The sequence below is a fragment of the Botryllus schlosseri genome, chromosome 5 (genome assembly GCF_051294905.1).
Source record: "Botryllus schlosseri isolate E-star chromosome 5, Bs_hap1, whole genome shotgun sequence".
Classification (NCBI taxonomy): Eukaryota; Metazoa; Chordata; class Ascidiacea; order Stolidobranchia; family Styelidae; genus Botryllus; species Botryllus schlosseri.
Window position 1 is genome coordinate 1227755 of NC_137240.1, and position 27996 is coordinate 1255750.

At 39.4% G+C, this 27996-nt stretch overlaps 4 protein-coding genes across 5 annotated transcripts in view; all 4 read right to left on the bottom strand.

The window, feature by feature from the left end:
* Positions 1–48: 48 nt before the first annotated feature.
* Positions 49–5451, bottom strand: LOC145439596 (amine sulfotransferase-like). The gene is made up of 7 exons (XM_080317102.1): positions 5194–5451; positions 2585–2698; positions 2415–2521; positions 1958–2099; positions 1773–1891; positions 1544–1700; positions 49–456 (listed from the first exon to the last, which is right to left on the bottom strand). Exons 1-7 carry the CDS (start codon positions 5396–5398, stop codon positions 344–346), a joined length of 957 nt encoding a protein of 318 aa, XP_080173228.1. The 5' UTR covers positions 5399–5451; the 3' UTR covers positions 49–343.
* A 5998-nt stretch (positions 5452–11449) lies between these two features.
* Positions 11450–17846, bottom strand: LOC145439593 (V-type proton ATPase subunit B). Its single transcript, XM_080317097.1, has 10 exons — positions 17684–17846; positions 17059–17213; positions 16603–16696; positions 16083–16242; positions 15368–15530; positions 14670–14891; positions 14014–14164; positions 13158–13345; positions 12557–12686; positions 11450–11920 (listed from the first exon to the last, which is right to left on the bottom strand). Exons 1-10 carry the CDS (start codon positions 17787–17789, stop codon positions 11766–11768), a joined length of 1524 nt encoding a protein of 507 aa, XP_080173223.1. The 5' UTR covers positions 17790–17846; the 3' UTR covers positions 11450–11765.
* Positions 17847–17925: 79 nt separating this feature from the next.
* On the bottom strand, positions 17926–20094 carry LOC145439601 (clathrin light chain-like). The gene has a single exon (XM_080317109.1). It carries the CDS (start codon positions 20000–20002, stop codon positions 19382–19384), a length of 621 nt encoding a protein of 206 aa, XP_080173235.1. The 5' UTR covers positions 20003–20094; the 3' UTR covers positions 17926–19381.
* A 6480-nt stretch (positions 20095–26574) lies between these two features.
* Positions 26575–27996, bottom strand: part of LOC145439583 (uncharacterized) — a 64400-nt gene continuing 62978 nt past the window's right edge. For both annotated transcript variants that reach the window (XM_080317081.1, XM_080317082.1), the window contains one exon: positions 26575–27983. In XM_080317081.1, the coding sequence (XP_080173207.1) occupies positions 27863–27983 (121 nt within the window). In that variant the 3' untranslated portion in view covers positions 26575–27862. The remainder of the gene's footprint in view (positions 27984–27996) is intronic.

Consider the following 27996-nt stretch of genomic DNA (forward strand, 5'->3'; position numbering starts at 1 on the left):
TCGCATGTATTTTTTAGTAGCTGATGATTACCCCTGAAGAGTGGCAGCCATAATATTCGGGTTTATTTCAATGTGAATATATTATTCAATTCGAATTGAAGAAAGTATAATAGTCTTATACTCTTCAAATATAGATAAGATAGGTACGTTATGCGTCGAAAAATTATGAATTAATTCAGAACTTTGTAAAAAAAAAAAAAAACATTTATGCTATGCTTTACTAGGTAGGGTTCACCATACGCCCAGCATTCCACGAGATAGATTCAGCTATCATCAGTTGCATGAGCGAATTATAATAGCATAAATAAGATTGAACTATACGAGCGAAAACCGACGGATGGGTTCATATTGTGTACGTAAACTTGATTCCGGTTCCGGATAATTTTTCTTCAAATATCCGGTCCACCAATTCAGACTGAGATACGGTTAGATGGTCTTTCCAGCCGCCCACCTCACCTGTTGAGATCAGCATTAAGTCACGGCGAATTGGTCAAAGTATAGTCATCGTGGCTACTCAAGTAGAAGTAGCGCTGTAGATTTATGGTCAATTACGTGTAGAAGTAGCTCCGTGAATGAGTAGCTCCGTGAATGAGTACGAAATGAAATTATTAAAACGTACTGAAATAAATAGCTCGAAAAAGTGGATTTGGCTGAGGGGGAGGGGTGGCATACTTAGAGCAATTTTTCAGAAAGATACTTTCTCAAATTGCAAGATGGATAATCACGACTACCGCAAAATGGCTACATGACCTAACATATAGGTGCGATTTCCGAAAATATACTCAGTTAATATGATACGGGATCATGTAATTCAAGCTGTTCATCGTGACAATTTTTACCCGCAAAAGTGATGCAAATGTACTTTACAAAATTCAAATTACACGAAAAATAACTAGATATTGTTAATTTATTCACTATATGCTTTTATTGACTCTCACCTGAGTAGCGAACGTCAGTGAAACAATAGGTCATAATTTCCATCAATGTGCGGCGAATCAATAGAAATATAGGAGATATTTCGTCCGTGTGACGTAATAATCACAAAAACAAACAACTATATTAGACAGCTGGATTATGCTAGTAACCATACGTCACAAACGTTGACGAAATCATATTCGGTTAACGATTGTTATGTATATCTCACCTGTCTACGTAGCTCTTAATTTATAGATTACTGACCCAGAGTTGAAAGAGCATCTATTTCCATTCAAAGCGAAAACATTACAATTAATATATATTGCAAATTAGTGTGACTTCTGGTGTCCCCTTTCAGATACCATGTTCTGAATTGCTTCAACTTAGAAGGTGTCATCGTATCGTTTGGTTTAAACTCGATAGCTTGAATAATAATTACTTAATAAGAAATGAGCTTGGAAATGGAACTGTCATTTGAGAAGTTTTTTATAAATCCGAGCCCCGACCTATACACGTCGTAGACCACCGCCGCAACAGTCTCCGGGCAACCCCTTAGATTGGCTCAGGTAACCTCTAATGTCTCATGGAGAACCGGTTAAGAACCACTGATCTCATACAAAATAACAACCTTTGTTGACATTCTTCTGCAAAAAGTTGGTTTGATCCGCCTTCTCGTCTCTCTTCATTTGCGAGATTGAACAATTCGTGGTGATTTTGTCAACGATCCCATCGCCAAGCTCGACTTGAAGAAATGCTGCCATTCGTCGTAGCTCATTTGGAAAGTCCTATGGAAAAATACCAGAAGATTCATTAATTAAGTATTTATCTATTGAGTATAGAATAGATGAATATCGTACTTTCTTCAGAGATTCATATTCCACCACCAATATATTTTTGTTCCTCCGCGCACGATTCATCCAGCCAGTCAGATGGTCGGGGTACCATTCACCGGGCGCTGTTCCCAACGGATGCGAACCTATCAAGCACAATATACGCTTATAGCTATAGCTCGATATTACTTTTATATATGAATTGCCCATGCCTGCGGTGTAGTTTGCAAAGAAGTCACTCCAATTCTGTCCAATTGCGCGATGTCCTTGCTCCGACACAAACTCAAGCTGTTTGTTGAAAAAATTATACCACGAAACGATCTGGTCTTTAGGGTTTCTGTAAATGTAAATGATCTGAAAATAAAAGTCCAAGATTAGTCGAAAGAAGTATTCTAGTAGGCTACAATAGGTGAAATATTGTATCGACAACCCGACCCGAGAACGGGATTTTTGAATTATGCGGTATGGTTTCATTTACTTGTGCCCCATTTTGCATGGTTTTGAAAACACACTCTTTTCTTTTCTTACGAATTAAAAAGCACGCAAGGGCGCCTAATTAAAATATAGATGCAATATAGTAGCTGTGTGTAAATAATTTGCTAATCGGTTCGATTGTTATATCTACTTATTGTTGGCTCCTCGAATATAGCAGCGGCAGTCATTACTTACTTTCGAGTTACTTCTTTCCACCATCTCAAAATTGAAAATATCCGCCGGAATGTGAGTGAAAAAAAACTTCTTAGGAAGGTGAGGATACAGATCGGTGTATTTCGCCGCTGTTATCAAAACTTGCATTAGACCGCAACGGGAATGGGCTCAGCTATAAAATGACACATTACCCGATCCCATTTCTAGGAAATGCGCCAGCACCGGCACAGATCTCGACTTGTTCAACAGATCATCATCGTCCCCGCAGAGGATTTGACGGACCACCTCAAGACACCACATTGTCCCTTGAATGATAAGTTTCAACGCATAATACTCAAGTACGGTCCAAACCAAGCACGCAGGCTCACAGGACATAGTAAAACTATGGTACGTCACAGCTTCGCATGAGAGTTCATCCATCACCGGAGTACTGAAGAATACGTTTTGCCTACTTTTAGTGAATATGTTATCATATTACCTCCTCTTCCAAATCATAGTTTTTGACACGAAACCTTTTACACACATTTTCTATGGTCAAGTAAAGCGTAGTCTAGTCATTAGCTTGTAGCACATTTGTGAGTCAACAACTGCTTTCCGAGATAGTCCCTATATGATGATATCAAAATTAATCTTCAAAAATTGCTATATTTGTCATAGTGTCATCAGTAGGGCGATTTATATAAAAAAAAGAAGTCAAAATTAGGTCAAAATTGTAGCGCTACGTCAGAAATGTCAAAATTTTTACGAAGTCAAATTATTTTTGCAACCTGCATTTCGTTTGTATCGTAGATTTTGCACTGTCGGTGAACTTAAAGGGGCACTGCACTCAAAAAATGATATGGTCTCAAATTGAAGAGCAGAACGAAAAAAAAATTTTGGCCTCAGCCGTTTTCTTCAGAACGCCACCGTAATGGAGCTGCAATTTATTGAAATTTCCACAGTTGCAGCAGTCGCGGCTCCGGATAATCTCTTAACCCGTTACATGGCACGATGACTTCATCGTCGCACTTGCTCGACGCGATTACGCAGAGGACGAACTTTAGATAGTTGTCAGTCGATGTTATGAATGACTCATGTCTTGCACACCAAGGCGGCGCTCAACGTACGGTGTTAGGTCAGGAGGATTTGTGTCTGGAGCTTGTCACGACTCTATAGTATTTGCCAGTTGAATGATACTGAGATGCCGTTACAGTTGTATATTGATGCAGATACAGCTGTCATTTTCAAGATGTATTATTGACTGCACAGTGCACAACCTTTGGAGTAGTGGTCTTGCGGAAGATACAGACACATGATATTTGTTAGACATATTTGCTTCAGAACATCGGCTGACAACTATCTGAAGCTCGTCCTCTGCGTGACTGCGTAATCGCGTCGAGCAAGTGCGACCATGAAGTCATCGTGCCATGTAACGGGTTAAGAGATTATCCGGAGCCGCGACTGCTGCAACTCTGGAAATTTCAATAAATTGCAGCTCCATTACGGTGGCGTTCTGAAGAAAACGGCTGCGGCCAAATTTTTTTTTTCGTTCTGCTCTTCAATTTGAGACCACATCATTTTTTGAGTGCAGTGCCCCTTTAACGTTTGAAATTTTACACCCTCTAGCCTACTTTATAGCCTACCGTTGTAGACGGCCCCTTGTCTGCTCATTGTGAATCATAAACATTCAAATGAAACAACACATGGTGACATGGTGTTATGCTCAACGTACCGCAATATCCTATCCGATGCAAGACTGCGTGGGCATTGCATGGTTCTTGTATCATCATCATTGGTTTATTAGCAATTTTATCAGTTCAATACACCACAAAAAATGCGATACAATGAATAGACAGGAAGATGTCGAAGCGACTTGGATTTGTCAATGGAATCAGACACCCACCTTGGCCTAGGCGTAGTAAGGCATGCACACTGAATGAAAGTAAAGAATACAGTATAGAAAAAAAAAGCGACGAGAATAGGGCGGTATGTCATGGGAAGCGAAGAAGCGCGTGATGAAAAATCGTGATGTAGACACCATTGTCAGAATGAAGCAACACGGTGTGTCAGCCAACAACGGCTACTGTTGAACGTTCTTTCTCCATTCTTAGCAAACTATTTAGTAAGGACAGACACTTTCTACCCGAAAATGCAGGATAGTATCTTTCGTTTTACTACGACAAATTTTTGTTATTTCTATCATAATACGGCATGTAACTACTGGAATTCTTCAAAGGGCCAGATTTCGTTAAAATACAGTTTTTTCATGTAAACATTTGTCAGTTTTTGAGTCAAAGAAGTTTTTTCAGGCCAAACTACTTTTTAAGTACATACAGTTTGAACCAGAAATGAAGATAAGTATAGTACAATGCTAACATTATGTGGGAAAACGCTTAATTTGCATACGTTAGGTCAAAATGTTGTCAAAATTAAGTTTTTCAAGGTCATAAAATGTCAAAATTTTGATTGTTCAGGTCAAAATCTTCCGTTTTTAGGTAAAAAAATCGACCTAGTCATCAGTCATTTGGCGTTGCCAAGAACGTGTATCTTGCACTCTCGAAAGGATCACGCACTGCTAAAAAAATATGCGACACCTTCGACTAAATCTGCTTTGTAATACTGCAGTACTTATACTGGAGTACTTTTCAATTCGTTTATTTTCGACTTCTACTTGTTTCTGCATGGAAATAGTTCATTCTACTTGTATTTGAATAGAGGTTTATGGCATTGTTTCTACATCTGCTCGAGTAGCAAATGTTGACTACTTAAACCACCTCCCACCTCTCATCATATCAGCCCATTTGCGTCACTGAAATTGTACCTGTTTTTGGGAAGCTTGCTACTACTACAGAGTTTTCAGGCATCCTCCATCTATTCAGAGCATATTCGATGCTTTCTACGGAGTGCATAGGCGCGAAATGCTTTCCTTTGAAGATCGGTGAAAGAACATCCTTCCTTGTCATTGCATTCGTGATGTCACGCATCGTCTTTGCGATGCCTTCTGAGAGTCCTGCTGGTGAGTCCATCTGTTCTATTTATGCAGAAGCCTACACGAGTACACAGTCGCTATGTGATTCTAAATGCACCAGCAAGTCAATAAATGAGCTTCGTCTTGATATGCCAACTTAATTGTCGCCATCTTCTGTTACTTAAGTAATAATATTATATTATTATATCATTCAATGAATGTATATATGCAGGCTATGTAGGGCGGGCCTATATATGTATTGTATATTCATTGTACTCGGGACCGTAACTGCCGCACCCCGAACCCCCGATTGGGGGAGCGGGAGCTCGAAGGGGGCCAAAAATTATTTCGTGAATTAACATATATCATAAAGTAGTTTGGGGGAATTTATGCAACTTATTCATTTTATGTTGTCAAATATATTGATTATTGGGGGTCCTTCCCCCAACCATGGCCTACTAAAGACTTTAGTAGGTCATACTCCAACAAAAATGCGAATTATCTATAGAAATGGACATTTCCACGTCGGTCATTACCTCGCTATGACGCACCAAGACATATATGAAGTTAGAGGCCATGTAACATGCGACTCCTACAAGTGTGCCAGAACGATCAACAGCGAGGAGACCTTGGCCGAAAAGGACCACCCTTGTGCTGACCGAAAACTGTGATATATGTAGGCTAAATATATGTTTATTGTACATAGCCACCTAAATGGCTGGCGCCGAATGTTCCTGTCCTGGCGACCTGAGCCCCACAAGACAAATGTCATCGTGCAGGGAACAGCATTTGTCAGTTAAGAAATACCAATTTGAAATCGTGTACGTCTTTTAGTTCAGTATGTTTGGTCGATTTCAATATATTTTGACATAGCAGAATGGAGGAGGTCACAAAATATCTTCATGTAACGAAGTCATTTCACCAATGGGTACGCCCGAAGATGTTTAGTTATTATTTCGGGATCCTACCTTTTCCAACACACTTCACTCAGCTCTACCGGAAAGTCTGACTACGCGAGCAGAGAGAGGATAAACATTGATAGCAATATACAGGCTAAATATGTATATTCATTGTACTATATATCATTCATTTTAATAAGAGCGAAAGGTAGTTGCTTGATTGAAAGACCGCTCCAAGTCGTATCGACTACCCCACTACGTTTTCATCTTATATTGTGTTGATTTGAATTAATAAAATTATTATAAATTGAACTCGACCGAACTGATGTATAATACCCACCAAAGATACCGTGGAACAGATGAAATACTGGATATATCATTTTGCTAGCAGTAATAAATGAAGTTCATTTTGTACAGTAAAATGATGGAAAGCATTCTATCTTTTATACCAAATACAAATTCACGTATTCGGTTCCGCCATCATACTGCAGCGCAAGTCGAGTGGTTCTGGACCGGTGACAAACAGAGATGTTTGGACAAGTCTGAAGTATAGATGAAAACGTTAGTCTTGTTCGTCCTATTATTCCATTTTGTACTACAATATCGCAGTGGTAAAATACCTATAATATCAGTACTCAATAAAATCATGTCTCACTATCGGACTCGCATCGCTGAAGCTCAACCTGTACGCAGCCATTGTCGCGAACACAAACTTCAGATACAGTATACAAAACAGGCAATACCTCATGGTGGGCCAGCACGGAGCATTTTCAGAACGAAAAATAGGTCGGTACTGTAAACAGGTTAAAAACCACTGACAGAGACACCTCGAAAAGTCTCACATAAGCCAATGAGGATATGTAGGTCACGAAACAATACAAGCATTGCTTCAAAACGGAGTCATGACACTGTGAGTCCTTTCCTTTCTATCTTTACAAAAGATCTATCATACGCATTGCAGCGATGAGGTGTATAGCCTACACAACACCGTATTAACCTATCGTCATTCGTCATGAGCAACCCAGGACCAAACATTGGAAGTCCGCACTCCGCAGTCCTTGCCAGTTTGGTTCGTAGATTGCACGATATATGTTTAACAAACGGCCACAACTAACAAAACGATACATTAGCTTTATTGACACACTCCATTACCAGATAGCGCTCGCAGGACGGTAAGATTTTGTTGACCGCAGCATAAAATTGTACAATATGCCAGTGTTTACTTTTTCATTGCAACACAGAACAGAACGACCCAAGTGTCCCAGGGACTATACGGCTGACATGTCATTCTAGAATTCCTTGCTATCGTCAGCTACGACAAGGGCTGGGTACGTGTACCGCTATCTGAATCGAGTATTAATTCTAGTGATTTCAGTTTAATAGTGAGAGGTGACTTTTTTCGAGTACTGAAATACCCTCCTTGCTAATAAGAATTTATTCATCAACGAAAGTTATTGTTTCGATAATAATTTCCACCGTGTATGAAACGCACAATACAAATAATCTACCTACTCACATATATGTAAACTAGTGATCAACCCACGGCATTGTCACAATTAAGTGCAATGAAATCGGCATGGTCGAAAAAAAGCAAGTTTATCGGTAATGTGATGTAGAACTGATATTATATTCTTTGCGGTAGCATAAAAAGGTACATATTCGAACTTTCTACTTCATTCATACTGTCATGACGTCATAATGACCGGCACGCGAATGCGCGATTCGACTGGAAGCCCTCTGTTTCCGTACTCGATACAGAATTGAATTTGCTCACCACCAATTCGGCCCACGGGAATCGAGGAGTGAGATATGATTTTTCAGTACTAAAATGATAACTGCCACCAAATTATTCATCAACGAAAAGTGTAGTTCCGATAATATTTTCCACTGTGAAACCTCTATTGATCGCATCGCAGCATACGAAACATGTATTTCAAGCTACGCGCGAAAGTAAAAAACTCAAAATGACGTATCTGTGAAGTTGCGACCAGCCCACAGCATTGTCACAATAAAGAGCAATGAAATAGGCATGGTCTTTGTGGTCGCATAAAAGGTACAAACTTCAACTTTACACTTCTTTCACACTGTTATGGAATGATAGGCCTATCCGAATATTTGAGTCAATGCGGCCAGTGCTGCCACTTAAGTAGAAGTATCGATTTCAGAGGCATCTACTCCATGTGGAAGTTCAAGTTCTAGTTTATTCATAAAATTTCATCATTCCAAAAATCACAAGACTGCGACACAATGAAAGAAAGGAAGGTGCCGAAACGACTTGGAGTAGTCTTTGAGATCAGACACCAGTTGCAAATGATGGGTTTTAAAATCACCCAAGTAAGTATTGCCGTGATATCGTGATCGTCCATCCATGACTGTATTTTTACGCGGTATTTTAGCATTAGAAGATTATTCCCTGACGCCTTGTGTATATTTATTTCAAGTAGATCTGTGTCTCAAAGCACGGGGAGGGGATGAGACTATATACGCTGAAACTACTTGCAAGCATAAGGTAGAATAAATTGTATTGAGTATATCTAACACGAAGAACTCTATCGACCAGCAACCGGACTTCTCGAAGTTGAATATTCAGACATCTATAACCTACGATATTTGGTAAGGTATAGCACTTGTTATGTTCGTGCATTTTACGTTGGTATCGTTTGTTTCTTATTTGTCTAGGAATAGTAATTACCGTTTTAACTGCACTCTGGATCGTGTCGCTGCCTTAAAGTTATTCTGCTGATAATATACTGATTTCATATTGCAACCTCGTCGTATGAGTTATTGTTCAAACAAGATCAAGAACACAGCAGCACTGATACAGATGAACAAGAGACAACAGCCTAAAATACAGCAGTATGGTGGGAAAAGTAGTTTTGGTAGATGAGTCGCACACTTTTAGCAGTTATTCGGAAATGGCTATAGTTTCTGAATTGCAATATTTCCTATTTCTAAGGGTGACTTACGTATATTTTCAGTGGCCTGACCGGATTGAAAATAGCTTTCAATTGATTAATACCGGGACAATCACTTTTATCTGAGATAATGACACAGATCCATGTTTAGTCAAAAGAATAACTGCCATAACTGCCAAATCATGAAATTCAGGGTGTATTCGGATGTGCTGATAACCAACGCAGCCACTAAGCCGCTTGCTGGGTAGGGTTCTGGTTTAAATCTGGCTGATTAAAATCGGTGTGATTTAAATCAGTTTTTTTTCGTTGATTTTGTATTTTAATTTTACCATTTTGATTTTATTGAATATTTTTTTTTTCAAATTTTCGGACGAGATGCGTGAATGTGGTTTAATATCGGACAATCATGTGCATTTTATATAAACCTGAGATAGCATCTTGGCACCGGTATAGTTCAGCTATTTGACAGACGGACAGGAAAACAGCAAAGAGCGATAGTCAATCAACATGTTAGCGTTTTGCTGTGGATACTAGTTAGTTGTCTGCAACTCGCTGCGGATATTTCCGAGGCACTGGCGGGATACCGCAAACGAAGCGCAATCCGGAGTCTCTATCGGAGTCTCTATCATTGATCCAGTTTGCTGGCAGAAACCACTCCATCGATCAAGATGAAGATACAACTATTATGGATGGTCCCGGTTTGACTCAACAGTCAACATGTTTCCGGGCTACGAGAACAGATCAGTAATGATTCTGGCGACCCATCAGTATCACATAGGTTAAACCTTTTCAGCTATCATTATCACATCGGTTGAACGTTTTCAGCTATCTGGATGATGATTCACAGCCCCGCATTAATAAAGTTCAAGCGTTATCCTTCATAACCTTGATTGACATTCATTCATCCTATTTCATTTTGTTCGTGCTGTTGTTATTATGAGTTAAAATCCTGATTTGAAATATTTATTTGATTAAAATCGATTTCAATCAAGATCAAAATGATTTCAACCAGAACCCGGGGGTGTCCCTGGGTGAACTAAATTGAAGCAGATACCAATCATCGCCTGTTCCACCCATGCGCATACCGAAGTAACATGTTATTTAGCGATAGAAGACGAATTTGTGTGAGTGATACTAGCATTCAAGTCATAAATCGTTTGAAATTGTAAGACGTTTCCAATGAGTTTCCCTATGAACATGACTTTCTTCGACCCGGAAGTTACTATCCAATGAAGCACCGTCACGGGCCTCTCAGTTTAGTAGTGAAACAGTCTCTCAATACTATTTCGGTATAATATCAGCGAAAGTCATCGACAATGACGAACTAAAGTGCGTGCATTTTACAATATTACGATCCTACAAATAATTAATTTTCGACCGTAAAACTGACCTGGCGAACATATGTTGAAAGAAAAACAGATTTCAAGGACAAAAAGCCAGAAACCCAGGTGATGCTAAAAAACACAGATCTGGGTGCAAAAATCCAGGAGTGGCATGTCTGAAAACGACGAATGAGATTACTAACCTACGGATAGATACGCAAGTCCCGTCGTTACGCTCCGGCAAGCAGTTACACTTATTGCTCAGCAATCTAAAAGCAGCATAATTGGTGGTGTTATAACTTGCGACCTGAGTGGTGAAATTTAATGAAACTGGTCTTAATCGAAAGCTACTGTCGCACTGATTCTGAGAATACAATCAAAATCTTGTCAGGGAAATGGAACCACGTCAAAACATCCCCCAAAGTCTGAAAATCGGCATTGTTCTGAACAATCGCTTGACGTGTTGCGGTGGTGCCATCGTTGGAACAATGCCGATTTTCAGATTTTGAGGGCTGTTTTGAGGTGGTTCCATATCACCGACACGATTTTAATTTGTATTTTCGGAATCAGTGAGGCAGTAGCTCTCGAATAAGACCAGTTTCATTACATTTCAGCCCTCGGGTCGCAAGCTATAACTCCACCAATTGTGCTGCTTTTAGATTGATCAGCAACAAGTGTAACTGCTTGCCGTAGCGTAACGACGGGACTTGCGTATCTATCCGTAGGTTAGTAATCTATAATGAGGCCACAGAGGGGCTATTCGCCAAACAATTTCAACCAATAAAGTAGAAAGCCACGCAAATGCACGCGGTATAATTGTGTCGGGTTCTTTTTTGGTCCACCACCCTTTTCGGCTCCTTGCGAGTAAAATGCGCACTCAGCGCTAAGAATTTAGGTGCTCATTCTAAAATTCCAGCAGTCGGTACAAGTCTAACCTGCCCCGCCCCTACAAAACGGCTCAAAAGAAGACGCATTTCCGTTCACAAAAACAACATCTTGTATTGCACAGACACCATTTCGTCACTGAACACGGGGCACGAAAACGGTCATTCGCAAAAAGCACCCGAGCATCGCGTCCCACGAAACGACATGCCCGCTTCGTAAATAAAACTCTATTCTTATCACACACAACGGCGCACAATTTCAACAGTTTGGAGTGAGCGACTCGACGACAACGTCACATGATGAGCACGATAAAGACAAACAAAACGTACATAAGCAAGTACTAATAGATTTGATAATAGTAGTTTTCTCAGATAGTTGAAGATCCTTCCGTGTATCGCGTCGCGTTACTTTGCAGTCTGTCCCGGCGTCGTCTTTTTCCTGGGATAGTGTTCGGCGAGAACGTCGCGAGGAATACGTTTCAGCATTTCTTTGGGGAAAATTCGAAGCAATTCCCAGCCAATATCGAGGGAGTCGAACACGCTACGGTTCTCGTAAGGGCCTGCAATTGAAATCAATTTTAAGGAATCTATATAATAACTCATGGGCTGAACCAATGGTTCTCCCCCTTAGAAGTTCAAAACTCAATTGAATAACATATTCATATTGAAATAAACCCGATAATTTTCGGCTGGCACTCGTCAGGGGTATAGTTGATAAAATTGCCTGAAAGAAAACGTTGCACACCAAAAGTAGTATTTATGGTGGCTAATTCCATTATAATTACCGGTATAATTTCCCACCAGAAAATATTATTCAAATCCATTAACTTCGCAACTACGGGTTGGAATTGAGCCAAATTTGGTATGCATCCTTTCTGCAGAAAACACAACAATTTCTTCAGGTATCCAGCAAAATTTGTAATTTTGATTTTTTTGAATAAATTGAAAACTTTGTCCTCTAATAGCGGTGTCTCTAGAGGTTGGAATTGAGCCAAACTTGGTTTTAGGCATACCTTACAATTTTATCACCTATAGCCAGTAAATTTTGAAAAAGGATTTTTTTGAACGGGGCATAGTGTGTAATGTCATAGTGTGCAATGGCGATAAAAATTGTACACATAAATCAGCGGTAAAGCTAGCTGTCATGCATATACCAGTATAATGCAAAAAAATCATACAAAAACACCCGGACATACCTTGAGAAATAAAGTTCTTTTCAAACTTATCCAAAAACTCGAGATACAAAAGATCGTCGGCGGAAAGCGCTTCCTCACCAACCACGGCCTTCATGGCTTGTACATCTTTCCCAATCGCGTAATTGGCGTACTGGAAAAAAGTGGCAATACCATTTATATAAACCTTTTTGTTACGGGAGAAAGACGCAACAAAGACAAGTTTGGATCCAGTCTACCAGTGGATTTTTCATAAGAACGGCATGAAATATCTGTTTTATCAAGACTAGCGAGCATGTTTTAAGATTGTACGTAATCGCAGCATCATTAACATTAATTTCCTGTTGGCCCCCAATATCCATCTCGAAATTTCGAAAGCAGTCACCTCCAATTGTACTATAGGAGTAAGAGATACCTCGATGACTCGACCCCTCGACTTTTTCAAATTACATGTCCGAATACTCTTTAGTCTTTCTTCTACTTCAAATTGAAGTAGTTTTGACAAGACTATTTCCATTTGTAATTAAGTAAAAGTGGACAGCAGTACTTTACTGCTAATTGAGTAGCAGCACCATCTACTTTTGATCACCCCAGTTTAAAATCTACACTTTAAATCCGACATTACCAGCTGGTTCGAAACGTCCGAATGATCCTTCCTGGTCATCCCGTCGCCGATAGCAGATTTCATAAGCCGCGATAACGACGGAAGAACGTTGATTGGCGGGTAAACTTGACGGTTATGCAGTTGTCTGTCGATGTAAATTTGCCCCTCCGTGATGTACCCCGTCAAATCGGGGATAGGATGAGTGATATCTGGAGACAAACGAAAATACTCTTGGACGCGATGAACTTCAATTTACAAATGTATAATATATTCGTATTGGAATAAACCTGAATATTTTCGGCTGAGCCTCGTCAGGGGTAATCGTCAGTAACTAATAGAGAATTGGAAAGAATTTCATATACCAACAGTAGTATCAACAAATAAGCCTTCGCAGGAATAAAAAATTCAATCATATTTGGTGATACGATTGTTGATTTACGAAGTTATTTTTGATTCTGTGCTAGTTGCTGATAAATAATTAACCAGACGAAAATATTCGCGTTTATTTCGATATAAATATATTATGCGAACGGAAATGTTCGACCCATTTGGCGATTGTAAAGTAATTCTTTATTTGAATCAAGAAATCGAAGAGCATTGTTTGGGGGTGGGCAAAATCAAGTTTCTGCAAATGACTCGATTTTCAATCGAGTACTGAGATGCGAGTCGAGTAATAGAGCATCGCTCATTATGTCATCAGTTTAAATATGCAGCCTTTTACGCAGCCACAAAGACTGTAATGCCGATTCATGTAGGATAACTTGGTATTTTCACACCATCATTATTTCATTGCACTTTGTGACAATACTGTAGGTTGATCATTGTGCCGAGCCGTAACTTTTAGGAACAATGAATTTCCAAGACTAAGAACACATACCGTCATTGGGCATAGTCAAAATAGGAATTTGCGTGATGGAACCGTTTCGGCCGGCTACTCGGCCGGCGCGCTCGTAAATCGTGGCCAAATCCGTGTACATGTAACCGGGGAAACCGCGGCGACCTGGCACCTCCTCACGTGCGGCGGAAACCTGGTGAAAAACATTGTCAGAAAATGAAGATGTCTAGCTCTCGGAAAAATGTAAATTGAATAACATCCAGAAGGTCAGTATAAGAGTACTTCTACATTGCGTACTTGCACTGCTTACTCAAGAGGTGGTGATCTGATTACTTGTACTTCTACTTGTAAGTTTCCATTCTCCTCGGTAGAACTGAGACTAGATTACCTAAGGTTTTACTGAAAATCACTACTTGTAATTGCATGGAAAGCTATGGTATTACTTCTACAGTTCTACTTCTATTTGAAGATAGAGTTGGAGATTCAGAACTTCAATATACATTCGAATAATAAATTAATATTGGGATCAACCCGAATATTTTCAGCTGACACTCGTCGGGAGTAATCGTCAGCAACTCGTAGAGAATTGGTAAGATCATTGCATACCGAAAATCGTATCACAAATTATAACGCGACGTCACATGCATAAAAATTCTATAAACCGAATAGCAGTGCTGACTACATCGGTACTCGTTTACCTCGCGAAGAGCATTAGCGTAGGAGCTCATGTCCGTCAAGATGACTAAGACGTGTTTCTCGCACTGGTACGCCAGATATTCGGCCGTGGTCAGGGCTATTCTCGGGGTGATGATCCTCTCGATGGTGGGGTCGTTGGCCAGATTTAAAAACAGACACACGTTGTCCATGGAACCGTGTTGCTCGAAGTCGGATTTGAAGAATCGAGCCGTCTCCATGTTGACCTAGAGATAACAGATGGTTGAACAGATGGCTTACTGCAAACTTTTAACAATTAAATAATTCAAATTGTCTAATTAGATAGATAATAGCGAGATGCCGGTAATCTAATTGTAATCTAAATTTAAAAATACTGTGTTGCTATAATTCTACTTCTAATCTAGTTTGGCAAAGAAAAACTGTAGCCATAATTGTAATTCTACTCTTATAATGGGAAAAACTGTGTAGCTACCCTTCTCATTCTAATCTGAAAAATCTGTATAGCTATATTTCTAATTTTAATATATTTGGAAAAAACTAACTATAATCCCAATCTAATTTTGAAAAGAATGTGCAGGTATAATTCTAATTTTAATCTAATTTTGGAAAAAACTACAGCTATCTATAATTTCAATTTTAATCTAATTTAGAAAAGCTGAAAATTGTCTCGTCATCTAGGTGAAATATAACTTGTTTTTTGAAGTATGCGACCAAAACTTACACCCATAGCGGCAAACACGATCGCAAAATTCTCTTCATGGCCGTCGAGGACTCCTTTGTCGGGCATCTTGACCAGACCGCCCTGTCTGCAGATTTGGGCGGCGATTTCGTTGTGAGGCAAACCGTTAGCGGAAAATATCGGAATCTTCTGGCCGCGAGCAATACTGAAACAAGAGGACAGTCTAGATACGTCTGGACAGCCCACTGTACTGACTCATTAAATTTCAAATCGATTTAGAAATTTGGAAAGGAATTTCAGCGTGGTGCGACTTTGGACTTGGCATACGTCACAATTGCAATGCCGCATGCGTTGCATCAAACTGTCTAAAGATAGCATATAACTCCTTCAAGGCCTTTTATATGTAAAAGCTAACACCTGAAAACAAAATCAGTTCAATTCCGACATTACAATTTTAGTGACATTTGGCAGTAAAATAGAGGCAAGCAGACAGCAAAATCGCAGTTCTTTCAAATGAAACCGAACAAAATAATCAATTTAGTGGTCAGTAACAAGGCTTTGTCTTTCAGACACTTCAATATATGCACATGTAACAGGTGTAATATCACAGACATGGCAGTAAATTTCTCGATAAATTGACGTTTTCAATATTGACATCTCAAGGTCTCCAACTTAAAAAGGTTAAGAACCAACTGCTCTACAGCGTGCCACTGAAGGCTCTCTATGTTAATTTTAAATAATAGAAATACCAACCAACCTGTTCATGACATCAATGGCGGATATTCCGGTCTGGATCATCTCCTCCGGGTAAATTCTAGACTCTGGGTTGATAGGCTGCCCGTTGATGTCCAGGTAATCTTCTGGCAAAACCGGTGGGCCCTTGTCGATCGGTTTACCGGAGCCGTTGAAAATACGCCCTAAAATTACATTGCCGCTAATCAGTAATACAAGTTTTTGTAAAATCTCGGATTCAAATAAAGCCCTCGAGCTGTAGAAGAGGGCCTCATGAGCTGTGGCCCACCTCCCACGGTCTAGCTTTAACTACAAACTATATTATCTGTAATTATAAGACCTGTCCCTAGTTTGAAACCAGGACATGATTTGGACTGGATGAAAAAGATGACTAAGGCGATAGTTTTCAATATTTTGGCAATAGGGGGTCCTTGCTATAAAATGTAAGGGCCCCAGGTATTGCATGAACATGGGAAAATCACAGCCAGAGCAGCGATGTATTGCAATGGTCACACAAAACGTGTAGAAAAACCCAAATAGCTTACCTAACATATCTTCAGAGGTAGGGATACGCAAGATGTCACCGGTGAATTCGCAGGTTGTGTGCTTTGCATCGATTCCAGGAGTACCTTCGAAGACCTGAATAGCAACATGCCAATTAGTTATTTTCATCAAAAATAAGCCCAAACAGAAAATCATCAGTCTTGGTAATTTTTTATTCTGCTATTGACTAGGGGCGGGCATACTTGAATTCAGACTTGGAAAACGAGAAAACTTACAATTTCTAAATTTGATTATAATTACTCAATCCTCAAAAAAAAATAATACAAATATCACGTTCATTCTCATAGCTTGAGCATTAAAATGACAAATGTCTATGCACCAAGTTGGGTTCGTTATGTAGAATTATGTAGTTTTGTAAGTCTGCTTGAAGTCAGTACTAATTAAAACATGAATGACATTATAATGGAGATACAGATATTCAAATTCGAATTGTTCACCTGCACAATAGCTTTGTCACCGCTCACTTCCAAGACTTGCCCACTCCTTTGACTGCCGTCAGCCAGAGTCAACGATACAATCTCGGCATATTTGGCAAATTTCACTTTCTCCAATATGACCAGCGGTCCATTGACCCCAGAAACCGTTCGATACGCTGCAGAAAATGCATCAACGTAATGCAATTGAAGCTTGCAATACGTCTGAGTTAACTAGTATACAAACTACTGGATTTTCATAACTTATAAATATATCTTAAAACAGCCTACGTTTAAAAATCCACAACTAGAAACGTGATTCAATTCCTAACCAAATCATAAATTTTTAGTTATTGAGCCTAATCAGCTGAAATGGGAGGGATTTTGACCCCCAACACCCAACTCTAGCTACTCCACTGTTCGCAGTGATGACTTTGAGCTAACAATAACTGCAGGAATATCACACAACAAAACACCGCTATCACGATTCCCGACACATTTTTTCTAGTTTTTTGACAACTAAATTTTTTGTAAATGTGCAACTAGAACCAGAACTAGAACTACTAAAAAAACCAGTAGTTAGTTGAGCGTCAGTTAACTAGATAAATAGTTTGTACAAGTCTAGGTCTGAGCAAGATAGCCTACTCACTTAATCTCGGCTGTGAGATGTAGTCTCTTGTGATCGCCAGGGCGTGCTCCCTACTGGCCGAAATCGAAGCTTGATCAAAATTATTCGTCAGCTGCATAACATCCATGATGGATCGACTAAAGATTAACTACAGTCCTGAAATACAAGTTACAATAACAGTCAGACACAAGAAATATATAGTTACAGCATCAGACTAGGTGGAAACAAGTGTGGTTTAGATCATATTCCGCAATCCTCTCATCAAATATACACAAATCCAGAGAATTGGTTGCTTTAACTGACTTGTGTGGATAAAATTAGGTCAACACATCGACTATTAATCACCTGCATTACCGGAAATACTTTTCAACGTTATGTCGTGCAAGATATAACATTCATGACAGGAGCTACAGTTACTACAGTTTTGACATATGGTAGTTGACCTCGTATAGTCTACAAAATTAACAATATGGTGCAATCTATATAGCGATACAAACCATATTATCAAGTCACAGTGAAAACACGACAGTAAAATAACACTTGTACATCAAGAGTATAGTTTAGTATTAGCACCAAGCTTCACAGTCAAAGTTACATATAATTGAAGTACGGCAACAAAATACAAGAAGATACTGCACTCATACAACTTATGATTGGAATACGAAGGTATCCTACAAATATACCAACATGAATATGAGCAATTGAACATACAGATACAACAAAATACCAAGGATTGCAATTCATGTCAATGTCAGACTTCAATAAGCCGTGCAATATATTTTGAAATGTTTCTCAGTGGTACAACAGAAAATGGCGATGATATATGGAATGTTACTTGCTCCTAATGATAACATCAAGCAATGCCTCAGCTGAGTGATATCGTGTAAAACAAGGGCAAGACATGGTATCTCTCCATTCAAGCAAAAAGGGGACGTTAATTTTTAGACCCTCACATTATATTCAGAGACAATGGCATGTGAACAAAAACATAGGTTTGGGATTTGGCAATATTGAAAGGTAGACGCATAGGAGTTCAATGTTGATACCAGAGTATCTCCGCTTTACCGAACTGGATCTGAATAAGATTTATAGCGATGCATTTTTTTCCAAATTAGATTAAAATATTACCGAATTTGCAAAAACTTGGCAATTTAATTAAATTACGAGATACAAAGTAATGCATCAAAAATCAAGTTTAGTTCATATCTGTGATATTCATAAGCATGAGAATGTCTGAAGCCAGACTTGGCTAGTTTCGCGCAATACAGTTCTCCTGTAGTATTTCCAGGAGACCGGAAGTGTGAATAGAATTAAAATTGAAGAAAAATAACATTTCACATATTCCTAATTGCATTCAACAGAGGGCATTGGTCATTTGGCAAAAGTCATCACAGTTTTACTGACCACATTCCGTTATTTGATAATACACAGAAAAAAGCAGTTGTAATAGAGTTTTGATAGCAGTACGGAGAGTAATAAAGTGAATGTTATTATTTCAAGTACATTGTACATATGACAATACCATCTCACAGTAATGTATGAAAAGGAACTGCACGGTGATGCAATACTTTGCTACCAAGAGATATACAGGGATATACCAACATATATTGTGATGTACAGCTGCAATACAAATGATAATCACAGATCAGCACAGTTATATACCTGCATCTCGTATAAAGACAGCTTACTTAATACTCCCTGCCAAATTATACGCAGAACCTAAGACTTAGTACTCGGACCGGTAAATTTTTCGGCTTTGAGTTTCAATATGAGTTGTCTCATGCGGGTCACGTCACTTTTGATGCTACGATTATTGGGGTTGAGATCGCAAAGCTTCGCAACATACTCCCATCGAGTTAGTTCCCCATCTCCGCAAGCCATGACAGAATTTGTGAATCCAATTTTTTGTTGTACTATCGATTCCACGTCGGTCAAAACATCATTGGATTGTCTTTTTTCTTTCTTTGATTTTTCTATCATATTAGTGTAGTTTTGAAGCCATGTTTCATACTGTGATTTTGCACCCGACATCATTTCCTCCTGTCTGCATTTTTCTTCGCTGTCTTTTCTCTTCAAGCGCTCTGCTCTTTCTTTGCGCCATCGAATAATATTTTCAGGTTCTACTGCTTCAACAGGATTATCTATTGGTGCTTCTGTATTTTCCGTTTCTTGGCAATTGTCGACTTCAGTTTCAGTGTATGGGTTCACAGTATCTGGCATTTCATCCCCAATCATGTTCAGCGCATGTCCAATTGATTCCATATCGAACGTAGTGCTTTCAGACTTGTCAACAGGCTTGGCTTCGTTAGAGCTTTGATCATTATCTGACAAGAAGTCCATGGTCGCGACCAAACTAATACTGAATATAAATTGCCGAACCACAGTCCCTATTAAAACTACAGAAGTTCAAGCCTCACCTAAAATGACGAAAGATAGTTGATGTTTTCAAAATGAACACAGTGTGGCAAATAGACGGCTTACTTACTGCAGCATCTGCCAGAATTATCAATATATTGATCGGTACCTGACTAAAGCGAGCATATAAGAACACTGACGAGCAAAAACAGTACCATACAGCAGCATGTCACGAACCGAGGGCCGGAGACATGCACATATTTCGGTAATTCTGCACGGCACAGCATATGGAATAATACACGTTAATTACACATATATTTCGTTTGGATTATCACGGTTATTGGATCCATTAATGGTAGTTTCTACGATCGAATACCAACTACTATTTTCAGCCGAATCTTGAACTCAGACATCAAAAATTTGTGCCGGTGTCACAAGATACATAAATACATCACGTGATTTCTCACATGATCGATCGCTTTGGTCGTTCTCGTTCAGTTGTGCATTTTTATTTCAAATATCCTCTTCACAATATCCTTCGATTATTAAAATATATCGATGAGTACGCATTCATATTAATACACTATAGGTTGCCATTACTTTATTTTGCTTTTGATTGAGTTCATGTTGGGTTACCTGTACCCATGGGAGCGCTGTGAAGCTGCTTTGCGAAAGTTTATCATTTCAAAACAGCACTAGATTGCTATTATAATGAAAAGATGAGCTATGGTGGAAGTGAGAATGTGACATTGTATAGTGAAAGAATAGACTTATATAGAGATTAAGGGGGTAAGGTACTCCCAGATCATCAAAATTTTTCATAATTTTTTTATTGCAGAATTACAAAATATGAGACTAGCTCTTTCCAAAAATGTAATCATCCTGCATGATTTCAAGCTATAAGTAGGTTAAAATTCCATTTAAAATCTCTCATTTTCGTAAAAATTCCAGACCCACACCCCCCCATATTTTTAACCAGCTCAAAATTGTCACTAAAGACCACATCCTTATAATTTAAACAGTTATTAAAAAGAGCCATATCTGTAATCACTCAAGCATGAATATCATAACATTCTCTGGCAGCCAAAGCAGTTGTAAAGCACTCGCAAGACACTGTTATCAGCTATCCTGTTGTCGGTGGCTGATTTTTGAATTATTTTACTTATCAAGATAATATTGCGAGAAAACTGATAGTTAGTTGTGATTTTACAATGGGCGGGACAAAGATAACAACAAAACAGGCATTTGACCAGAGAAGGAGAAAATATTATGATAAAGTCATTCGAGAAAAGTTTGGAACTTTTATCTGCTTTGAAGTCTGATGGTGGTGGATGGAATTCAGAGGAAACCTTTTCCTAGCAAGTCATGCATGGTGCAGTTATTCAATGTATTGTGACTTGCCCTGACTGTGGTTCAACAGGCAGGGGCTATTGGCAAAATATCCAGCAACAGCAAGGCTTTGCCACAGAGATTAGCATCGGAGTGTCGTGCTGCAAGAAAGAAATTTTTCGTCGGTTTACCTCATCAAAAGAGATGATGTTGAACAGGAAGGCAAAAGCATTGTCATCACCAGATAAACACCAAAGTGGAGCCAGTATTATCATAATGCCATCGTAAATGGTGCACCAGATGCACAGGAAGCATCGAGGAAGTGTGGGCACTACTGATGCCCAACAGCTCAACTCCAGAAGAACCGATGCACGGCAATTGTGATGAAAAGAGGTGCTTTTATTTGAAGGCAGAACTTGCAGATGCTACCGATCCAATCCGCAAGTATCCGCTGACATCCAAAATGTATCAAACGGTCAAACCCGACTTCAAGGACCTTGCAAGTATTGAGCTTTTTTCAAAGTGCATGACTTTGCAAATGCAGAATGCTAAGGGTTATGCAACTCTAATTAGTATTGGAGTGTCATGATGAAATTGATGCTAAAAATTCTATGTTCGGGGGACATATGGGTGTAGTATCTTCACTCACACCACCTGCAATCAGTATTTTGACAATTTCGCAGTATTCTTGATATGTTGTTTCATCTTTACAACATCTAACTGATGTCCAATTCAAGGTTTGTAAATTTTTCGAATCTGGTATAGCAGTTTTGAGTAAAAAATCATCAAATCACTCATACTTTTTATGACTGATTTTGCATTTAGGCACATTCAATTGTCTTCAAATTTGGCTATGTACTGATTAAAGCATGCCTGTACCATTTAAAAGCAACAGATTTCAAATACCTGCTCTACTTTTTCAATAAAATATTTTTCAATTTTCAAAGTTGATTTTCTCCTATTTCTAGTTTTTGTTAATATGGTGTCACGGGGACAGGGAATTTTGATATCAGAAGACCTTCAATCCTTATCAAACTTGGCTCAGTACAAGCAGTAGGACTGTTCTACCTGCTGAAACTATTGTTTCTTCTATAAGAGTTTTAGTTTACTGACTTTGCTACTTATGATCTGAATTTTATGAAAAAAAATCGAAAATTCGGCACCGTATCAGTATCAAACACATATTTCGTAAAATTTTTCGAAAAATCGGAAGTTTCAAGCGTTTCAGCAGGTGCTTAGAGGCCTCAGGACACTTTATGAAGCATTGTTTAGGATCTCTCGGCATCCATCGAAGAGACAGGCGTTTCCCCGTGCTAACCGTCCGATTCACCAATCTCCCCCCCAATTCGGGCCCAAGGAATTTTTTTAAAATGCTAAAATTTTTACAGTGTATGAAGTTGAGTATAAATAGTTTACATACCAATTTTTGAGAATCTAGGATTGACTGTTCATGAAATATCGCAATTTGAAAATTTTGTGAGTCTAGCAGTACCTTACCCCCTTAATAAGATTGTTCTGTAGGCTAATGGACGATTCTCACCGCTTTAGCGCCCCTTGTGGATGGTTGGCCAGAGTGATTTCGCCTCCATAAGGCTAGCATTGTCAGCAAAGGCAATCTCATTATTTTGCCCTTCTGGCGACGCTTTACTGCGAGCGTATGAGTTCTTAGTTATTGCTACAGTCCTTATGACTGATTTCATGTAATTGCTAGCAAAATCAGGACCCTATTTCTTCACTAGTTGTTTGAGAATCCTTATCCGTTGAACTGCATTTTGCCAAAATGCACTGATGCCAATGTTTATCTCCAATGTCTCAAATGGCAGGAACATTGTAGACAGTAATCGAACCGAGAGTATGGAACTAGTATATTCCGGGTTGTTGACGGGTTTACCCACGTTCAGTTTTGCTGACGAAGATTGCCAGTGAATCGAGGGGCAGTGGAAATAACAAAGATAAAAGGATATAAATTATTCGCTGAGTCTTATATAACAGATTTTAGAGGTATGTAGAAATTTACACCAGCAAATAGGTCGTTGGTAGATATTTTCAAGCAGTTCAGTCGTTGGCTCTCACCTGCCTTTCCGTATTTTTATTTGAGAACTAGTAGTAATGACTTCGCAAGTAGCATCAGTAATCAGTTTGATCATCTCGGTATCTGCACAGTGTTGAGCGATGTACAGCACTTTGCAGGCAATGTGATGTTGTATAATATTGAATCAATTTTTTAGTTATTTGTATTTTCAGCATGTCACGACACTGCAATTTTCTACGTGCAGGCGAAGAGCTATCATACCATGTCGAGAAACAGCCCTCTTCACAATTTGAAATTGACAATCAATAAACTATATTTTCTCGAAGAGAATGACAATTACTTTTATCAGGTCATGGGCCAACTAGCTTTAACAGGACTGTCATGGTGTGAGTTCGTGGTATACACACCTTCTAAAAAGGTCTACATAAACTAAATTTATGCTGATGAGATTGTATTCAAAGAAATATTCTCCAAACTTGAAAAATTTTATTTCAAATTTTTTTTGCCTCTCGCTCCCGTCAATGCGTGATATTGGTAAAGCAATAACTTGTAGAGCTAAGTATAAGCAGTGAAATTGTTCACAAATATTAACGAATTATACGAAGCTTTAAATACGAGTACAAAATACTGCCGCATATTCTTATTTTCCAGGTGCAGATGTGCCATATTGACCAACCACAACGCCGTGGACCATGGAACGATGGACATTATTTCAAGATCTGATGACGAACTGCCTAGAACTGTCAGTGACACCCAACCCATTTGCTGGATATGAAAGGGTCATGGCGACCGCGGGAGATATTTCATTTTAACCGGGTTTATATTTTGGTCTCCATGGTGTTCTCATGCACCAAACCCCTCACTTCCAGTTGTGCCCCGGATAGCTCTGCATAACTGGCTACGTCCATTGTCTACTTGCCTAATTCGTCAATATAAATAACGCACAGAACTGTCGAAAGTTGATGATTTATTGAACAGGTGGGTAATGAAAGGATTGCACGCTATGATAGAATAGCAGTCAACCATGCCTCAAGACTTGCGTGTATCCTCCGTTCAGTGTGCTAGAGGATTTGTGAATATACGCATCGTCATTGAACCTTGTAATAACGTTTCGTTCAGACCTTGCGATCGCTAGCTGCGAAGAGAGAGACAATTGGCAGTGCAGATAGAGCAGCGCAGATAGAACGTCAATCAGAAAACTATAATAGCATATTAGGAACAACAAAGGACCTAGTTCCAGATTCCTTAGAAACTACATGAAGAGTGATTCAAACAAATTAGCCTACATGCTACAGTTTTTAGATTGCGAAATTCAGACAAATTACATGCTAAGGTACTATAGTTTCCAAATTGCAAAATATAATAGCATACTAGGAACTATAAAGGACCACGTTCCAGATTCCTTAGAATCTACATGAAAAGTAATTCAAACAAACTACATGCCAACTGCCAAGGTACTAGTTTCCAAATTGCAAAATATAATAGCATATTAGGAACAACGAAGGACCTTGTCCCAGATGCATTAGAAACTACATAAAAAGTAATGGAGAAAAGTTACATGGTAGGAATATTCAAAACAACGGGCCCCTGAAGTTAGTGAGAAGATATGCCACACACCACAACTGATTAGCAATACCCATTTTTCCTTGTTTCTTCTTTAACAGGAAACCTGTGAAAAGATAAATTCATCGTCATTGTTACATATTGGAACGCAACAGTGCAAATGGGATCTTCCTTTCACAGTCCGCAGTCCCTTATCTGCATTCATATCCGATTTCCTATAAGCTCTATAAATAGGCTATAGATTTTTTTAACGGTACTTTGCAAATCAACCTGTACAGATAAAACATAAAGATTATTAGTCGAATAAATTTACTACTTTATATGCGTTATGACCAACTATTTCACAGATAGGGTTATGCTATGGCCTCAAAGTGTATCTGGTATATTACTTGTTGGTCCTGTGAATATACAGCTGTCGAGTCGAGTCATCAGAAAATCATGACTAGAGTCATTGCCGCCTTGGCTGTGATACAGCTAATACCTGAGTGATACAGCTGATACTTGGGTGATACAACTGAAACAGCTGTGATACAGCTGCATATCCACAGGGCCTTACTTGTTCCCCGACTTTTTTATGAGTGAAAAGTTCTCACACACCGGCACAAGAAAGCTTTGTAAAACGACTGTAAACCAGTTCGGTTTTTCGCTCAAAAACATTGTATAGTATTGATGAGTATTTTATCAATACTTATTTTGCACCAAAACGCGGAACCACCATAAAGCGAAAACGCACGGCGTTAAATAACGTAACCTACTCCAAAACAGCCACCTGCGCCTATGAAGCACAATTCAGCTCTGGCCAACCATAGGCCAAGATGGCGGCGCCCGAGAGCAAAAATGAAAATCGTCCATTCCCATTGAGTATGCTGCTGTGCATATGGCTCTTTTCAGCACATCACTCGATATGTATCGGCGAGATAACGTAATGCTAGGGCGTCCAGTTTCTTGAATCTTCATCGATTCCATTTCCGACCGGGCTAGGCCAAATGAGCGAACGTAAAACTGGTAGCCTCGGCTTTCCCCGCTCGGCCCTCAGCTCCGACTGGGATAGCGTGGACGGGATAAACGGTGGTACAGTGCAGTATCGATAGCCTAACCAACGGTTCCTTCACGAACAGATCTTTCCTTCCTGTTACTATGTAATGCTCATATACGCATTGCTTATGCTTCACGCTAGTTATGCTACTTTCAAGAAGAGAGATTCACAGTTACGCGTTACCGGACATTGCCAGGTGTGGTCTGCTATATATGTTGGCTGATAGTTGTACTAATTCATGTACATTATGTGTGAATAATATGAATACGGCACCAATTGTACAAAATGTACATTGAAGTTCTCTTCCCCCCAAAAAGCTCTTTTATTGTCCCATTGATCACTTTCGGAAAAGATCAGGAAATGTAGTCAAAAATAGGCTGCATAAATCTGCTCCGCGTTATGCTGATTCACATAATCACTTCCGTCCATCTGCTAGGCCAGAGGGTTGGTTTTAGGTGGTGCAGTCACGGCCCTGCACCTAGGCTACCATGTTGCTGCTCAAAACCAGAAATTCCTGCGGTAGGCCTACGCCTCACAAACCTATGAATACCACCCATAAGACGTGCATAACGTCTCAAAATCCAAGTGTCGATTAAATTCGGATAAGCAAATTTATTGAAACGACGCGAAGGCAGAAATACGAATAAAACAATAAGAAACGTAAAAAAGTACATCGAAATCAGTAGCATCCACAGTACTTTCGACCAGCGGCGTGCGTAACCAGCGCGTGCCGAGGCCCTCCATTAAAGTGATCAAGCGCATCAGATACACGATATGTCAAGAAAATAATCTACAAGATACGCCGTGTACCACGCAGCTAACCCAGGCGCGTAATTAACGATCGAACAACAGTCATTCTGCATTTTTATATTTACACGCGCGCGTTTTGGGTTGGCGGTTAAGCTATCGACAGAACGCAGTATAGTCAGCAACCAGTCTGATGGCGATCGCCGATCATTGCCTGCACGTATCGAAGCACTTATAATGTCTGCCAGAATTAGGTCAGTGTGGGAATGCGTTATACGCAAGAATTAAGAACCCGGGGACATGTCAAAATGTACAGCCTCCAAGCCTACACACCACTGTATCGAAGAAATAAATCGAATTAACAAAAATACGGGTACATCAATTAGTTAATTGTGGATTTTTCAGTTTACTTTCCTTGTTTTACGTTTAGATCGTATCTAATATTTGCGCAATGGCTTCCCGTGCTAAAAGAAGAAATTATCATGAAAGTTAATTCATCCTTGGCTTTACATATCAACACGACGTAGAGTGTACCATGGTGCTTATTGTGAGTTGTATTTATATCATTGATCGTTCTAGTTACCGGTTGATGTATCAACCAGTTTTTGTAGAGCTGTTTAGGGGTACAGAACGTCACTATTCAATTAAAGAACGTATTCATACCGAAATAAACCCGAATATTTTCGAATTTACATCAATTGCGCCTGACGAGCGCCAGCCGAAAATATTCGAGTTTATTCCAATATGAATATATTATTCAATTGCGAATTGAAACCAGCTTTTATTAAAATAACGTTCAATTTTTTAAAATGTTGAAAAAACCGGAGACATTGAATTTTAAAAATTCCAAAGCAGGCCATAACGTAAAAAACACCGGGAACCCCGGATTTAAATCGTCAGAATGAAATTGCAAGTCCACAACATTAATCGCGTAAGCCGAAAACGTAAGTTTTTCATTAGATCGTTTCAATTTGCATGTAGTTCATTCACAGGCGCTCATCAAATCAGCCTAAAATATGAAATCGGTCCCGAATCAACACGCGCCTTCGCGGGAAACCATCTCTCGTTCGGATAGCGCTTGCAGTAGAATAGAATTCGCGATCGCTCGCGCTGATGATTTGATTATAATCGCAGGTGGTCACGTATCTGCGTTATCGGCGACGGCACGGAGTTGTTTCGCGTCCGGAGATTTCTCGATCTCGTTGTCTTCCTGAATGGACATCATCGGGCGAGTTGGCGTTCGACTTCTGCTGTTGTACCTGCGAAAATGTC

What these genes read in the sequence shown, in the direction of transcription:
- LOC145439593 (XM_080317097.1), bottom strand. Translation starts at nt 17,789, where the DNA reads ATGGATGTTATGCAGCTGACGAATAATTTTGATCAAGCTTCGATTTCG. An exon ending in CATCTCACAGCCGAGATTAA is followed by an intron (nt 17,214 to 17,683) that starts GTGAGTAGGCTA and finishes CATTTTCTGCAG; the next exon opens with CGTATCGAACGGTTTCTGGG. An exon ending in TTTGACTATGCCCAATGACG is followed by an intron (nt 13,346 to 14,013) that starts GTATGTGTTCTT and finishes GTTTGTCTCCAG; the next exon opens with ATATCACTCATCCTATCCCC.
- LOC145439601 (XM_080317109.1), bottom strand. Translation starts at nt 20,002, where the DNA reads ATGGACTTCTTGTCAGATAATGATCAAAGCTCTAACGAAGCCAAGCCT.
- LOC145439596 (XM_080317102.1), bottom strand. Translation starts at nt 5,398, where the DNA reads ATGGACTCACCAGCAGGACTCTCAGAAGGCATCGCAAAGACGATGCGT. An exon ending in TGGAAAGAAGTAACTCGAAA is followed by an intron (nt 2,100 to 2,414) that starts GTAAGTAATGAC and finishes TTTTATTTTCAG; the next exon opens with ATCATTTACATTTACAGAAA. An exon ending in GCAGAAGAATGTCAACAAAG is followed by an intron (nt 457 to 1,543) that starts GTTGTTATTTTG and finishes TGATCTCAACAG; the next exon opens with GTGAGGTGGGCGGCTGGAAA.